Source organism: Chroicocephalus ridibundus, chromosome 3 (genome assembly GCF_963924245.1).
Source record: "Chroicocephalus ridibundus chromosome 3, bChrRid1.1, whole genome shotgun sequence".
Taxonomy (NCBI): Eukaryota; Metazoa; Chordata; class Aves; order Charadriiformes; family Laridae; genus Chroicocephalus; species Chroicocephalus ridibundus.
Window position 1 is genome coordinate 15,435,408 of NC_086286.1, and position 17,276 is coordinate 15,452,683.

General features: G+C 39.1%; 1 protein-coding gene across 3 annotated transcripts in view; it reads left to right on the top strand.

The window, feature by feature from the left end:
• The window catches only part of FBXO11 (F-box protein 11), a 78,119-nt gene that overhangs the window by 50,775 nt on the left and 10,068 nt on the right, over positions 1-17,276 (top strand). For all 3 annotated transcript variants that reach the window (XM_063328118.1, XM_063328119.1, XM_063328120.1), the window contains exons 8-11: positions 3,198-3,304; positions 3,403-3,514; positions 8,564-8,670; positions 8,757-8,894. In XM_063328118.1, the coding sequence (XP_063184188.1) occupies positions 3,198-3,304; positions 3,403-3,514; positions 8,564-8,670; positions 8,757-8,894 (464 nt within the window). The remainder of the gene's footprint in view (positions 1-3,197; positions 3,305-3,402; positions 3,515-8,563; positions 8,671-8,756; positions 8,895-17,276) is intronic.

Consider the following 17,276-nt stretch of genomic DNA (forward strand, 5'->3'; position numbering starts at 1 on the left):
GAGTCAATTTTCATTTGTCTGGAAAAGAAAACAAATTAAAGTGAACCACTAAGCCTTGGAGAACTACCTCTTCTCTGTTCAGTCTGGCGTGCTTTTCAGAATAGTAGGATTAAGGCAGCACCAAATCTCTCTGCAATTCTACTCAAATTTCTTTAATAGTTTCTTCTGCTGACTTCTTCAGAAGCACAGCCTTATTGGAAAGGCAGCTTTATATACCTTGAGCTTTCAAGAACCTTCTGCTTTCTCGTATAAGCAAAATGTTATTACGGAATAATGCCTGGTCTGTTCAATTTTGGGGTTATTGATTTATTCCCTTAAATCTAGGGGAAGGAGTCGGGTTCAGAAGGAAGCCTTCGGGAGGTATTGCTAGTGCTGTGGCTTATCTGAGTGTCAGTTAAGAAGCTAGAGTAGAGGTCCTGCAAGGAAATTGATGCATCTGGTTCAGTGGATGGAAATACCTCTGAATTTCTTAAAAGAATTCTGTTTTACAGGGTTGGAGGGGGTGTCAGATTACTGCGGGAATACAAGCCTTCCATGGAGTGCTTATCTCACTCAAGACACAAAGTCTCTCATCTTAATAGCTGTGTTTCAGCAGTTGTACAGACGTGTGTCCTGATTGGAGAATCTTCACTGACTATGTGCTTTTTCTGTATTTTAGGAGATAAAGCTTTCATTTATCCCCTTTATTTTCCATTTGAATTAAATAATATGCAAGTAAGTGAAAAAGGGGTTATGAAAGGATTTTCCAGTCAAGACAAAACATTAATAAAAACAGTAAGAATTACTGTCATTTTAAGGGTAGAAAAATCTAAAGTGGTAAAGGCTGTCATAATTAGGTGGGGTTTTTTTACTTTAGAGTGTAAAAGAAGTTTCACATGCCTGAATTCTTCCTTAAATACCTGTTCTGCATCTTTGAATTAAAAGTTTATATTTTAGATTAGTTTGGAGCTGTGTTCTTTGCTGTAGATTTTACAGACTGCAGGATCTAAAAGGGCCTCTGCACTTTTTGCCTGCTGCAATTGAACAGGGTCACAATTGCTTCCTGCAGAATCTAGTAATTTTTCTATTAATGCACTGAAAAGTGAAATTGGTTTATTCCTTTTGAGGAATAAAAGAATTCTGAGGCAACATCGAGTTAATTTTTAGTTCTTTAGGCAGTCCCTTATCGTAGGCTTTCTGCTAAATTATTTCTAAACGTTCTCATCTTGGTCCTTAAAGTGAGCGTGAATTCTGATCCTGTGGAACATGACTCCCTTCGACTTTAGCAAATAGACTTCTTGGGAGATATGTTTTGCTTGATTATGGAATTAGTGGCCCTTTTCTTACTTTTTCCATTTCTATGCTGTTTTCTCTTTCCTAAAATGGTCTAAGCTACCAGTTGAAACATAGATATTTCTTTGACTATTTCTTTTGCAGCTATTCACTAGGATGTTGCAGAGAATTTCTTTGATGCATTTAGAATTAAACTAATGTTTGAGCAAGTCCTCTTCCCTTTTCAGCCTTTTCCGGGGAGAGAGTCTAAATGCAGTGGGCTAACTAATTGGCATGTTCCGTAATGGGCATTCTGGGACCTCCAAACGCAGAGACCTGTAAAGTAACTCATGTGCTGAGAGGAAGGAGGCATCTGTGGAGAATGTCATCGAAGTGCACAGCAAACACCCCCAAGCACAATTCCACAAATCTCTGTTTTGTTTGATAGTGTTTCAGAGCATCTAATGTGAAGTGCAGTTTTTCCTTGACCCACCTAAGAAGGGAACACAATTCTGATATTAATTTACAGTTCTTTTATTGCCTATTAAATGCTCCATTTATTTTCTGGTTTTGGTTCAACTGCAATACTGTGGTGCTGTTCTTTCTCAGATGCTGGCTTGCTGTTGTGTATATGTCAGTGCATTTGCACCATGCTGGAAAACAGTTAATTATATATGAAATGTTACCAGGCCGCAGAAAAATATTTTGTATGATGACACAAGTCCTCATCAAAGCCTCTTTTAGTTGTTATCTAGTTCTAAGTGAATAGTGGTATGAAGAAGAGCTAGACTACCTTAAAATATTTGCAGCTCTGCAGTAATGAAAGCAGAGATCTGGCTTTTAGATAGTGAGAACAAGCTGGATAATGATGTAAATGTTGCTTCATTCTGACTGGCACCTTTCTGCCTGAGTGATAAAGAACAGGACATACCACTTGTCTGCACTAGTGTCAACAGACAGCTGAGAAAGATCTGCTCGTGAGAAATCCTGCGTGTAGGCTCTTCAATAAAATACTGAATTTTGGGCAGATAGTTGGTCGTGTTTGCGTGTCTCAAGTTGGGAATGGTTTGAAATTGCTATCAGATAAGTTGTCTGCTATAATATGTGAAACTTCCGTATTTCCATTTCATGTATTGAGGAAAGCTTCTTGTGGCTTGCATATTTAATGTGCAGTTTTGATTCAGACGAACTACCTTGCTCGTGAATGAGTGTCACTGAATTTATACCGAAGTTAAGGCTGTTGTTAACTTGTGCTCCCTCTGCTGGCTGTTGCCATACCAATGTAAACATTTCCTTCACTCGGATTAAGAGCAAAGAATAGAGCAGAGCCTTGCTCTTAACACAGGAAATCAAATCGCAGATAATGGAAACTTTCAAATTAACCACTTTGATACCTTCTGTACATACTTTCAGAAGTATAGTTCAATCTAATTTTATTAGATTTTCTTCTAAAGAATAATGAGGATATCAGTTCAAAACTCTGAATCTTACATTTGAGGAGTATGGGGAGGTCACTTGTAGGTCATGAGCAGATTACTAAGTAGTTGTTTAAATTGGTTCAAATTAGTGATGGAATGTACGTATTTAGCGTTAATAAAAGGGTTTCGAATATCAAAATAAATTGTACTTAGCAGAATTACATAGATACAGACTAGTATCTATGTTTAAACTGTTAATTCCATTCGTAATAAGTAGTAGTCAAAAACTAGCTCTGTACAAGAGAAGATTTTTCTCACGGTACAGATGTTAAATTGGTGCGAGGTTGTCTTAGTCAAAGACTAGTTTCTCCATTGTCTTTGAAACTTTGTTTTAAGATTCTTTTGACATGAAGACTATTAATGTGTCAAGAATAGCATTTATTTTGCTTTGAACAGAATTCTATAAGTCTTCAGGGGAATTTTTTTTCAGTGGCATAAACTAAGACTTAATAAATGTCTTCTTTACAGCACCTGGAAAAGTAGCAGATAAAGTTATAATAGAAAACACTAGAGATTCCACCTTCGTTTTTATGGAGGGTTCTGAAGATGCCTATGTTGGATATATGACAATCAGGGTAAGAATCTCAACCTTCAGCAGAACTTCTAACAATTTCATTTTAATGCCTGAGCAATTAAATAAATACTACATTTCTGTGTTGTTTTCCTTTTTCAGTTCAACCCTGATGACAAATCTGCTCAGCACCACAATGCACACCACTGCTTAGAGATTACCGTGAACTGCAGTCCAATTATAGATCACTGTATTATTCGAAGTACTTGTACGGGTTAGTGGGCTTTTTATTGCTTGAAATTAACACTGTGCTTAAAGTTACTAAACTAACCAGGGCACGTGGAAGCAGCATTGATTCGCATAATTCGGTTTTTTTGATGCAGGTGTTCATACAGGTCTGCAAGCCTTATTTGCCTTGAAATGGCATTATTACAGTGACTTCTTTGTGTCCAAGACCTTTGTGATAATGTATACTTGCTCTCTGTTTGGATCAGTTTGGACTCTCTGGGCAGTTAGTTTAAAACCTGAAAAGTGACAGTTTATATAAACTTACTTGATTTTGGTGTGTATAGTTGTAGCTGCCAGGAGAGGGCATCTGAAGGGGGCACATGTGGGACTTTTATGTTGGGTTCATTGCAATATGCACTATTGAGATTGATGGCATTAAAACAGTCATGAGTTGTAACTGCTATGCTAAGTTCACTTTCCTGACAAGAGTGGAATGATTTGACAGTGTGAGCTCCTAGCTGGTACAGGTAGAAGAAATGCATACTGTGGAAAGTTAAACTCATTTCACCATCAGAGATAACGAGGAATTTATACTGCCTGATTTGGGAAACATTGGTAGTCTGAATTGAGGAAAGACAGGGTCAGAGGCAGTGGAAGTGAGAGGCTGGATGGCAGTTCAGTCGTTGGCAGGAAGACATTGCCATTCACGATCGCTAGACACAAGACGTGGCAAGTTTAATGTGTTTGAACACAACCAGATGAAAAGGAGTTGGACTGTCAGAAAGAAGAGGTACAGAAGAATTAAGATATTGGGTCCTTTATGGAAATGGCCATATGAACTTTATATACCTAAGTTCAGCTAGTGAAATGGAATGGATCTATACAGCAGGCTGTGCATAAAGGTTGCATAAAGGCAAGGAAATAATGAGATCTTCAACTAGATAGAAAAACTCTACTCTTCTGGTACAAACTATGGAGGAGGGAATTCTGCAGGAAACTGTAATAAGAATGCTGGAGGGATTCCTTGTCTGTGCCTTTTAGAGGAAGATCAGCTCTTTCTTGGAGGCTTCAGGCTGTAGAATGCTACTTCACTTTTGGTCGGCAGCTCCATGCTTTACATCGCCGTCTGTTTTACTGGAGACATATCAGCTAGTATGTGTAAGTGTTAAAATGAAAAAAGAGGAACAAAGGACAGCTAGCTGCTCTCAGTGTCTTGATTTCTTTGTTTAATGCTAAATACTGGGAAATTAAAGTATATGAAGAAAACTTGTTCTGGAAGTTCCTATATACTAATACTGGGGACACCAATAAGAAATGAGAGGAATCAGATTCATTTTTTGGACCCCATTCAGCTTGGTTATAAAAGTAGTTTGAAGAGCTGCATTGTTTCATATTGAAAAATGTGGTTACAGAAAGCTAGTAGGTCTTGGATGCTTTTGTGAAAATTGTTTGTTAAAATTAAGCTTTGATAACTTTTTTCATGACCACTTTTCATTTTGCAAGACTATTTCTGAGAATTTTTGACTTTTGCTGTCAGTGCTCTGAATCCTCAGTGTTTGCTGCATTGAATTGTTGCTTCTCTTCTCCAAAGTTAAAATTTCTGGTCAATTTTGGAGGCTGTGTGTAGGCTGTACTGTCGTCACTTATTGATTATTAATTTTTATTGACTTATCCTACCAAGCCTTGCTGTAACCTCAGGAAGTACTGGGGGGGGGGGGGAAGAGGAAAAAAAAAAAGGGCAGTCTGCCAGAAAAGACATTTACTGTTTCCAAGTCAGTGACATCTCTGAAATATTGATCCATAACCATTCAAAATCTCTTTCTTAGCACATGCTTGTTACTCTCTCTGTAGATTTCCTAATTGCATTAAAGCATATTTCTACATTATGTCACATGTAAAGTTCTTAATGTATGTCATATGTAAAGATGGGAGCTATGTAAGTGCAAGTGATTTAAGCTGGAGTTCTCTTGCTGCCAGTTCAAAGCATCTTTGAAATATTTTTTAAATAAAGCTTAAGTGGCGAGATCCTGAGTCTAGAGGTTCCATTGCATCCATTGTAGAGGAAATCTTTTATCTACCAAGGTGAGGACTAATGCAGAGGTAGTGGATGGCAATGTGACTTTTTAAAGTATTGCTTAAGTGTGTGCAATCATTATGTTCTGAGTAAAAAAATTAAAGCCTAAACCAGTAATATTTGTGCTTGGAACTCTAAAAGGACCGATTTCACACAATCAATAATGAAGTCCAGTGAAGTGAGTCAAAATAAAGATTGCTTTCATTTAAATAAGCAAGATGTGTACATCATTTGGAACATCACACTGGCTTCCCAAAAATCCACGGTTCCTCAGTGTCACCAAAAGAGGTAGAGAAAGGGGGAGTGAAAGCAATTATGAGATACAAGAAATGAGACACTATTAGCAATTAATATAAATAGGAAACTAGGAATTGCAGGAAACTGCAGGGGGACACCAGACCCTCCCCAAAATACAAACACCCCAACAAAATATACCCCTACCCGCCAAAAGGAACTTGATAAACAAGGCAAGGCATAACATCTGACTAGAAGAGACAGTGCTTGTGTCTTGGGGAGCAAAGGGAGTTTTAGCAGTGATGCTGATCCATCACAGAATGGAAGAATTTGAATGGCAATGTGTTGTGTAATTTTTGTTCCATATTTAATGAGAATAGGCAGGAATGATAAATGTGCTCATACCCTAGAGGGATAATGAAATACGTTCCACTCTTGACAGTAACCGTGGATGAGGTTAAACAGCTGTAAAAATAGACATCCTAAAATCATGCAGGAGTTTCAAAAGAACTGGCCAAGAAATCTTCTGGCTCCTATTATTTATCAACAGTAACTTGAACCCTGGGTGAGAATGGTGTATTATGTCCCTGGGGGCAGGCAGCGTGGGGGGGAGTAAACAGGATGAAGTAGTACCGCCAATCGATCCGGGGTAGAATAATGAGATAGTAAAAGTGGGGGTTTGGTCAATGAAGAATTTAAAATGTTATGACTGAAGCAAATTAGTGTGTATTTACAGAAAGTTGTAATGGTTGCATCACACCGCTAGCATTTTTGATGACGTTGACTAAAAGAAGTCCTGGTATAATTACATAGATCTTTGAAAAATATTTGACTTCAACATACAGTGCCTTAAAACAGTAGAATTTTACAGAATTACCAGAGCACACATTAAATAGATGAAAAAGAACTTTGAGGGTTATTATGAATGGCTCTTTTGTGTCTGTTTCAAAGATTACTTCAAGCCACTTTATCAATGACTTGCACAGAAGAAATAAAATGCATATTGATGAGACTTGAATGACAGTGAAGACTTCAGGTATTATAAATAGCCAGGAGGATGGGTTGCTATGCCCTTTTTGGAAGGTGGGCTCCCAAACAATATTCACGTTAGTGTGGACAAATGTGAAATTATATACGCAGCTTGCGTTTGTTCCTAGTTTTAAGTGACAAACCTCTCTTCAGAGAAGCTGGATTCCTGGGAAAAACGTTAAGAGTCTTTGGGGTTAGACAGCTAAATATGAGCCCTCGTGTAGTCTAGTGGCCCAAAGAACTGATGTGATCCTTAGTTATACTTGTGGGGATATTGAGCGGAAGTAGAGAGACTGTATTCAGCCTTTGCTTAGTCCTTCTTCAGAATAAAGGGCTTTTTCCTGGTGTCCATAGCAACACGTTGAAAATTTAGAAACGGTTCGGAGAAAAGTCCTAGAAGATAAAGCAGAAAAATTCAGTTGTAATGAAAAACATACTGACTGCAATTTGTTACTTTATCAAGGAGAAGGCGGAAGGAGTAAATTGCTTGCACTAAATACACGCATGCATTGGGTATGGCATAGAGAGGCATAACGAGAACCAGTAACTGGGTGCTAAACCTGCAGGAGTTCAGATGAGCAATTAAAGTGTAAATTAACAGGGTAACAACTCTGTAACCAGCTAACAAAGCTTTATGGTGGTTTCTCAGTTGTTGGAAATATTCAAATCGAAATTAGATGTGTTTTTAAAAGATATGTGCTGAAGTTCCTGCTACTAGAATTGAGGCAGGAATTAATTCAGGGAATTATTATAACCTGTATTATTCATAAGGTCAGATGAGACAATCAAAACAATTTATTTTTTTAAAAAAAGCTCTGTAAATGAGTTTATGAATTATTAAAGTGTAGTCTTTGTGGTACTATGCTGGAAGGTAATAGGGAAGCTTACTAATAGAGCATGTACTGGCTTGCTTATTGAGCGAGGTTTAATTGCAGGGAAGGTGTGTGTTATGTAGGCCAGATACCCTGAGATGAGGTCTACATTTCTGAAATCGCTGTGAATCTGTTGTTGACTTTTAGTGGCTGCAGAATTTCATATTTTCATACTTCATGGAGTTCAGGGAATTGAACTGATCTGGGGAAGTCCTGAGAAGTTTGAGTCCTAGTTGCCTGCCTCATTTGTTGTCTGAGTAATGGTATGGTAGCTGAAATCATCTGAGGAGCTGCAGCAAGGAGCTTTGTAATTCAGCTGGGAAGAGACCTGTTGGGTTCTAATGTGTAGTTCTGTACTCAAGACTGTGCTGTCTGTCTCCTGCACATCTTTAGTTAGACAGCGTGTCTTTGTACGCTACAAAATTATTAGTTGTTTGGGCTCTTTGAAGTACTGGGTTATGAAAGTTTAAAGGGAAGTAAAATAAGGCAGTAATTAGCATAGAACTTTATTATGTTTTGGTTGTCCTTTGTCTTGGGAACAGTCAGTATACAGTGGGCCTAATGTAGGGAAATAAATGAGTGAGAACTTCCATAAGCATGAATTATTATATAAACGATTGTCTATTCTGGCAGTCATACACAGCTGCGTAACCTTGGCAGAGTGATTTTAAAGCAGCTCCTACCTCGGTTTTTTGCATCTGCAAAATGATGACATTAGTGTTTTTCTGCCTGTGGCTTGCAATACTTTGGCACTGTGCATGCCAAATCTTTTTTTTTTTTTTTTTTAAATACCAGTTCACACTAACTTTTCTTGCAAAAGCACTGCCAGACTATTTATAAATACACTATGCTTTGAAGCTATGGTAACCGTACTGTTTTCTTCCAGTTGGCTCTGCAGTATGCGTTAGTGGCCAGGGAGCTTGTCCTACTATTAAACACTGTAACATCAGCGACTGTGAAAATGTTGGACTCTATATTACAGACCATGCACAGGTATTTTTTGATATCAATATCTTTACTTTGATAAAATCGTTTTACGGTTCTTGATTCCTGTCTTAATTTACGTTTTTATTTCCCAGGGAATATATGAGGACAATGAGATCTCCAATAATGCATTAGCAGGGATTTGGGTTAAAAACCATGGAAATCCCATTATCAGACGGAATCACATTCACCATGGACGTGATGTTGGCGTTTTCACTTTTGACCATGGCATGGTAACGTATATGTTTTCTTTTGAAGAAAGAAATATAGATGTTGATTAGCTAAAGTCTTCAAATTTTGCCTGTCATTGAAGAAACGTTTAAAAAAAGGTGCTTTTCATGTCAACAGATATTTTAAAATATGCTTACTGTTCTTCTCTTGACCTTCAGTGGGCAACTTCACTTTAAAGACAGTTTTAGCTGGAAGAGGTTTAAGCAAGCTTTTTGCAGTTGATTGGCAAGCTGTTACATTGAATTATGTTGCAGTGACAAAATACCTCTTGAAATAGGTTGTAAATGGTAGGCTTACATTTACACTATCGCCTCATTCTTCTTCCTTTGAAACAACAAAAAATAAGGTGCTGGAAGATTTAAAAATGAAATAAAATGCTCTGTGGAGACTTAGTTAGTCTTATTTTAATGTTAAATCTCTGAAACAGGATATGTCCAACTTCTTTTGGAAGAGGACTTTTCTAGTATGGAGTTAGTCATGGAATTTTAACACAGAATTTTGTTTCAGAATTCAGGCCTTCTTTCACAAAAATGTTTGTTTCTGTGGCGCAAAGGGGGTAGCTTCCACATACACGTAAAGTGTATTGAGTAGTGAGTTTGCATAGCCCTTGAAATAACAGAATGGATTTTTGCCAGTGAAATAAAAGATTATTATTTGCTGATTTGTTTTAGCATAGTGTTCTGCATGTCTTCCAAACAGTGCCACATCATTGTTTTTCCTGCTTGAATGACAGTCCCAATTCCCCCAACTCAGCTGGCAAAATGACCATTTTTCTTCTAGTCACTCTTAAATGGCAGATCCTTAAGGATGTTTTCTGTAGAGGGCAAGAGCTCTCGATCTCCAGGTGTAAGAAATCAGGAAAGGAGGGCAAGAGACTGGCATGGCTGAGTCAAGACCTGCTGGTCAAACTAAAGGGCAAGAAGGAAGTCCACAGGCAGTGGAAGCGGGGACAGGTATCCTGGGAATAGTATAGGGACGCTTGCCCGGTTGTGATGGGATGGGGTCAGGAAGGCGAAGACACAGCTAGAGCTGAACTTGGCAAGGGACGCAAAGAATAATAAGAAGGGCTTCTACAGGTACGTCAGCCAGAAAAGGGAGGTGAACCTCATAAGATTCAACAAGGCCAAGTGCAGGGTCCTGCACCTGGGTCAGAGCAACCCCTGGTATCAGTATGGACTGGGGGATGAAGGGATTGAAAGCAGCCCTGCAGACAAGGACTTGGGGGTACTGTTGGACAAAAAATTGGACATCAGCCAGCAATGCACGTTTGCAACCTAGGAAGCCAATAACATCCTGGGCTGCATCAAAAGCAGCGTGGCCAGCAGGTCAAGGGAGGTGATTCTGCCCCTCTCCTCTACTCTGGTGAGACCCCACCTGGAGTACTGTGTCTGGCTCTGGAGCTCTCAGCACAGGAATGACATGGACCTGTTGGAGTGGGTCCAGAGGAGGGTCACAAAAATGATGAGAGAGATGGAACACCTCTCCTGTGAAGAAAGACCGAGAGAGTTGGGGTTGTTCATCCTGGAGAAGAGAAGATTCCAGGGAGACCTTATTGCGGCCTTTCAGTACATAAAGGGGGTTTATAAGAAAGTTGAGGACAAACTTTTTAGCAGGGCCTGTTGCAATAGGACAAGGGATGATGGTTTTAAACTAAAAGAGGGTAGATTTAGACTTGATAGAAGGAAGAAATTCTTTACTGTGAGGGTGGTGAAACACTGGCCCAGGTTACCCAGAGAGGTGGTAGATGCCCCATCCCCGGAAACCTTCAAGGTCAGTTGGATGGGGCTCTGAGCAACCTGATCTAGTCGAAGATGTCCCTGTTCATTGCAGGGAGGTTTGGACTGATGACCTTTAAAGGTCCCTTCCAGCCCAAACTATTCTTTGAAAATTACACACATAAAAGTACAAAACGTGATCAGAGTATGGTGAACTAAATGTCAAACTAAATAAGGAATGCTGGTGTTAATACTACTCACTTTCGGATCAAATGTAATGTTCAAAATCAACATGATTTCAGATTCCCTCTTGCTTTCACAAGGATACCACAGAATTTGGTTATCTTGCTGTAGGCATTGGATACTGCAGGGCATAGATTGCCTTAACTTTGTTAATAAAGAATAATAAAATATCTCGTCAGTTGCTTTGGAGGTTGCAGTTTTAAAGGTGCTGTAGATAAATTGGAACCTCTTCTCTGCTGCTGTGTTGCTGCTGTAATAAAAACCTCACTGTAACAGACTTGATTTCAGAATGCTGCTGAAGAACGAGGTCAGGCAAACCAGTGCATGTTTCCTGTACTCTGGGATACCAGTGCTTATTTCCTTCCGTCCATCTTGTTCCTAGCCTTACTACCTGACATGCTTCTTGCCTCGCTATGGCTAAATATATGCTAAGCCTGTTCTTTGGCAAGACCATAGTTAGACCTGGTGTGTTATATCCATGGATGTTCTTTGCAAGTAAGTGTCTCTTATCATCTAAGTAGTAGTTTTGCTGGTAGATCTTCTTTAGTCCCCAAGACAGACAAATAATACTTGTAAAAAATACTTGTAAAAATGCAAGCACTAGACATTAATGGCTTTGACTAGCTGAGAAGGATGACTCCCAAGTCACACTTTTGCAGACATAGCTTGGGTGTAGACTGGACCTCTGTTTTCTCATTTCAGTTTTCTCACTTTATCGTCTGACCTTTGGACCCACTGTTCGTTCCATGTCCCTCATGTATTTCAGCTTGCTGTCATCCACCTCCCCGCCCTCCCTGAACTGAGTATGTTCAGAGATCTAACTACAGTAGACATTCATTTTTAACTTAGACTCATTTGATGCTTGCTCCAAGGAAACTATAGTCCACCATTTTTAAAGTAACCTTATTCCTAAATAAAATATTTATTAATTCAGGTACTAAATTGCTTTAGCTTTCCTACTGAACTTCTACATGAGAATTTTCTGCACTGTGTTATGTGTTGGGGAACCATTGGCTAGGTCTCGGATGCCTATTGAATAAAATCATAATCTCATAATAAGACATTTCTTTGGGGAAATAAATTTCCATAGTTTTGATGAATGCTTAATGCAGTTATATAATGCAATTATAGCTAATACATAACATAACAAGCTTTCAGGAAAACAAATGTAGTTTTATCCTGGGTAAGAGGAAGAAGAGAAGGAGCTGGGTTTTGCAGATCAGTATTTTGATCCCTGACTGGGTGTTCCTAGGCTTACTAAATTGTGGATCTCTCTTCCTTTTGATAGGGTAGCTTTCTTCCCTTGTGAGTACTTGTTCTATTGCTTTAGTTCTAACCCAAATCTGGTCAGGTTCTTGATGTGTGTTGCTAGTCTGGAAATAGCATTAACAGAAAATCGGCTGTGGATAGGAACTAGCGAGGCCTTTCTCCTTTCCACCCAAGTTGCTGGGGAGGCAGGGGAGAGGAGCAATGCACCACTAATTGTAGATGTTTGATTTGCAATTTCCTGGTCTCAGTGGAAGGTAAACAGGGCACAGAGTGCTGTTGCTTTTGCTGCTCACATAAAATCTTACCAGTGGAAGGTCAGACGTGGTGGGATTCTGCTCCGTTAGGTGTCTCTTCTCCACTCTCTTAGTTCTATCCTAAGGAGCGTATTTGTTCTATGTTGGGCAAGATTATACCAGCCCAGGAGAATGTCCTTCTAGCAGTCTTCTGACCGATTTCTTTACATCATTTGATACTCTCTAGAAACGCAGTTGTTTGGCCATTTTGCAAAGAGTGCTGGCAAACTGAAGATGTTACATCTTCGTTTTATATATCATCTCATTGTTTGGACACTGCCATTGCGGCATTCAAGCTATATTAACGTACTGTATAAGCACTCCTGATCGGCTTTGCTGAATGCCTGTATCCATACATCCTTCCAAAACTTAAACAGGCTTGGAAACATGTAACAAAGTAATTTCAGTTATAGAAAAGCTGGTAAAGGAGTGCTTCACCAACTCCTGGAGGGGTGATGTCTGTAGGTAGGCTTGAGTTGTAGTTAGTTGGCAAGTCTGGGTAGGAGCTGTTTCTCGTTTAAGTACTGAAATAGAAATGTTAAATATATGGTACCGAAATATTTAAAAAATTAAAAAGCCAGACTGAATTCACTTGATTCATTTGAAATAAAAGTGTATTTGATCTGTTTTCTTACTGGTGGAATGCCTGTTCTGATGCTGTGATCAGTGTGATATCACAAGCAAAATGGAATAGAAATGATTTTTTTCTTTTTTTGTTTAAAGGAAGCACAAGCATATTAAAGAGAACACGTGAATAATATTTCTCAGCTGCAAATATTATTGAAATCTTTCCTAGTCATAAACTTCTTTGAAAGATTTCCCCCCCCTCCCCTTTCCATCTCAAAGTCTTCTGGCAGCATTCTCTGTTCTGGATCGTGCTAGTGATAGAGTTGATGTAATGACACCATTGGCAAGATGTACGTACTCTTTAAATGACATGGTATCTTTCAGATACAAATCCTACATACCTAAACAAATTAACGGATTTTCTATGTTCACTTTTCTCGCTTCCCTTCTGTTATTTCTGTCCGTGTATTTTTTTTCTTTTTCTGTGGAGTGGGATAAGTACATTCCAGTGCTGAATTCCTACCCTACACGTTCTTTTCCCGTGGGTTTCTGTGCTGGAGTGCTGGCTCTGAGAGGTTCAAGAGTGCTTTGTTTTTCAGTTTCGTGCTCTCGGACTGTTCTTTGTGTTTTGATACTTGTAGAAACTTAACCTCGTATTTCTAAACTGGCGATATTCTGACATTTGCCTTAGCGCATCTGCCAAACGTTTAACAAGCAGGCATTAAAAATGCAGCATGGCATTGGCAGCCCTCTGCCTTATGCAGACCTCTCTTGCCAGTCGCCTGAGATGAGTTACCAGACCTTTTTCATAAATTGTAGTTAGTAGCTGTTTGCAGGCAACAGATAACTTCTGATTTACTGTAAGAATAAGCATAATTTTGTAGTTTAAAGCTGGGATCTAGGCATAAAAGTCTTCATTTTCTTTTCTCTCAAATGAGAAATACATCACTGTTGCTTGGTTTTTTTTTTTCTTCTTTTTGATGAAAGCAAATTATAGTAGCATGTGTCTAAGTTGGGTGATTGTGACTAGTTGACGGCTCAGTCTTTTAAATACTACAAATCAGATAATTTTAAAGAAGTGTGCATATAAAGTCCAAAAAATATAAACTAAGCTTATGCCAATCTCTATACAGGCTATAATAAAAACTCATTTGGCCTTTTGCTGCAATAAGCAAGTTTTTCCTATGCACTAAAAATAAAGGGTTTGTTTTGCGTCTTGAATGTGGCTTTCTTTGTGCCGCATTTGGATTTTTATAAAATCCACCAACTCCCAAATGAAGACTATTCCAGGCTTTGGAAGGCGATTTTTTATAAATGTAGCTTTTATGCTGTCACTCAGACTTATTATTGCGCCTTAATTAAGTTGATACAGAGTCAGATACTCTTTAGCAGTTAATTTCTTTCTGTCTTGGTCTCCTGTTTGTTTGGTTTTTTTCTTGCCCTGTTGGGAGTACAAGTGTCAGTAAATATTTAGGAAGTGTTAAAAGTTTGCACAACTATTTATTTTTTTTTAAATACCTCTATTGTCCAAATAATAACATGAAATACCTCTGTGTTTCTGTAATGTTATGATCTTTGAGACAAAGAAAGAAATAAAAAAGGCCCTTTTTAGAAATACACGGGGAAAAAAATCCTCTGAGAAGAAAAGCAATGAACAAAATCCCATCAGCTACAAGTTTTAACTGCATTTCAAAGCACTATTTGTTAGACTAGGTAAAATGCAGAAAGAAAAAAAAAAAAAAATCAATTACTGAGTTAGACTTGATGTAAAAAGTCTTCTGAGCTTGTCCAGCTGCGCAGGACCCCTCCTTTGTCATCTCACCAGCTTTTTCTGTACACCAAGTCGTGTGTGGAAACCTCAACGTTACCATTACTGTGGTGGTGTCTGGTGGTGGTTACTTTCTCTGCTCACATCTTACCAGGCTGCAGCGGTGTGTTCTTGCCCACACTTTCTGTCACTGTAGCTGTCATCTTGTGCCCGCAGCTAATGCTTTGCCTGGTATTTCAAATAAATTTAGTGTACAGAGCTACTTTTTAATATTCAGTGTTTTTCAAGCAGAAAGCTACTGCTAAGGTATTTTGAGTCTCCTTACGCTTGGTGTCTTTGTGTAAGGTTATAATATTACTTTTTTTCCCCACGTGCATCCCTTATTCCTTCTTCCTTATTAATCACAGTGGCCTCTTTTTTCCTGCTAAGCAATCCTGGCACTGCGAGGTGCTGCGTCCTCCAGGTTCTTACACTGCTAGTTGATGAATTACAACCAGAAACCACCACAAACACAAGTGAAATACCCAGCGCGCTTGCAAATCATTCTTAGAAGGAGGTAGAGGCAACATAACACTTGCCATCCCTCTGTGCAGAGGAGGAGTATTGACCTTCCTGACCTTACTAGTGACCTGGCAGAGTCTCCATAAAGGATCTGGGCTTGAGCTGCCCGACAGCTGGACGGGGCTTAAGAGCTGCAGGTTGGGCAGCCCGTGTTGTGCTGTTAGACAGAAGGGGTAAGAAAGGAACAGGCTGTTCCTAGTGGTGTTACTGGTTATACCTGGAGCTGACAGTAAGCTTTGGGTTTGCAAGCAGCATTAGTGAGCCCTACGGATAATAGGTCATTTAACTCCATACTTAGAAACGCAATTTCCTTGTTGTTTTCCTTGTTAACAAAATACTTGTGAGCTTTCCAGGAGGATAATGTTGCCTGAACCCGTATGTGAACTTCATCACTTTAAAAATAAAATAAATAAAAGGGAAGACATCTTCGAGAGGATATAGTTCAAAGGCACAACAATACCTTTTGAAGGGGAGAGGCTGTGCTGCCTAGAAAAGATACCAGGGATTACCTTGGGGCATCTTAAAGGCTGAGAGAAGTTTAGGCCTTCTCCCTAAGGGGGGAATTTGAGCCAAAGAAATTGTTGGTTTCAGCAGAGAATGGCATAGGAAATGGGCAGTCTGGGAACGAGGAAGTCGCTCAGGACTGTGGAAGAGCAGGTGTTTCTGACAAACAGCAATTCTGTTGGTTTAACTGAATTCAGTTTAATAATTACTCACACCGGTGGTGTTCAGACGTAGTCTCAACAAGTGGAAAAATATACTGGGTTTAACTACAGTAGCTCAAAGTCAGCAGTTCAGCTTAAACTCACTCTGCTTGAGGCAGACTGCACTTTTTAATGCAGTTTCTCGTTATGAATATCAAATCTTACAGGATTGTAACGAGCAGAAAGCCTTATAAAGGAATTTGAGATACAGATATTTTTTTTCTCTTCTCCCCCTTTTGAAGAGCACTTGCTTCATAGAGGCTTACAGCGAATTCACAGTTTCTTCTGAATCAGTGGTCCTGCTTTTTTTAAGAAGGTAGAAGAGTAATCATTTTGAAGGCTCCATTTTCTACTCTTTGAAGAAATGACACTTGTACTCTGCTGTCAAGTGATGTTATGGTATTCTAGAACATAGTGGGCAGAGTACAATTAATCGGGTACCTCTTCTGTTCCTCTCTGAAGTTGCATGTTATGTAGATACACTGGGACACAAGGAGGCATCCTTGTGTCTCCAAGAGCCTTCTCTTTCACCTAATTTCCAAGCAAGTTTAAAAGTTACACAGTATATGGCATTGTTTTCAAGAACCAAGAGGATTTGTACCAAAATTTCCTTACTATTAAGTAACAGTACTTGCTGAAGCTTGGGAAGATACCACTTACCACATGATAAAGGCTCTGCTTGTTTGTGACTTTTAGATGGCATCTGAAACGGCTGCAATGAAGCGCATCTGAAATACCTCTTTTCCTGCATCGTGTTGCTGTAGTTGCAATGTATTTGGCGCCCAAAGGGAAGATAATGTGTAAAGCAATTAAAAAGATACCAGGCCATGGATAGCAATATTTTAATTGAAATTGCCTATTCCATTAAGAGGATTAAGCTTTACTTTATAACAAACTGTCGTCTTACCTAAGTTTATCCGAGGGCTTCATTTTAAGTGAAAATGAGGAGGAAAAAAAAAAGTGGGTTGTCTTGGGATAAGAAGCCCCAAAGACTGTCTGTTGGCACAAAGGTGTATTTCTGAGGAGATCTCCTTTAGATTCCCCTGGCTGTTAGTGTGCTCTTTCCTTGAGAACTCTGAAAACATCTTGACTCCCTTTGAAAAAAATCTCATCCTAAATCCTTGAAAAAAATACATTCTGCATATTTACAGAAAGTAGGATTTTTCCATTTGACTTATTTGTCACCCAGAGGGGCCTGGGGGGCCAAGCTGTGCATGCCGATAGTACTTTTTTGGAGAATAGTTAATCAACGCAGTGAGTTTGC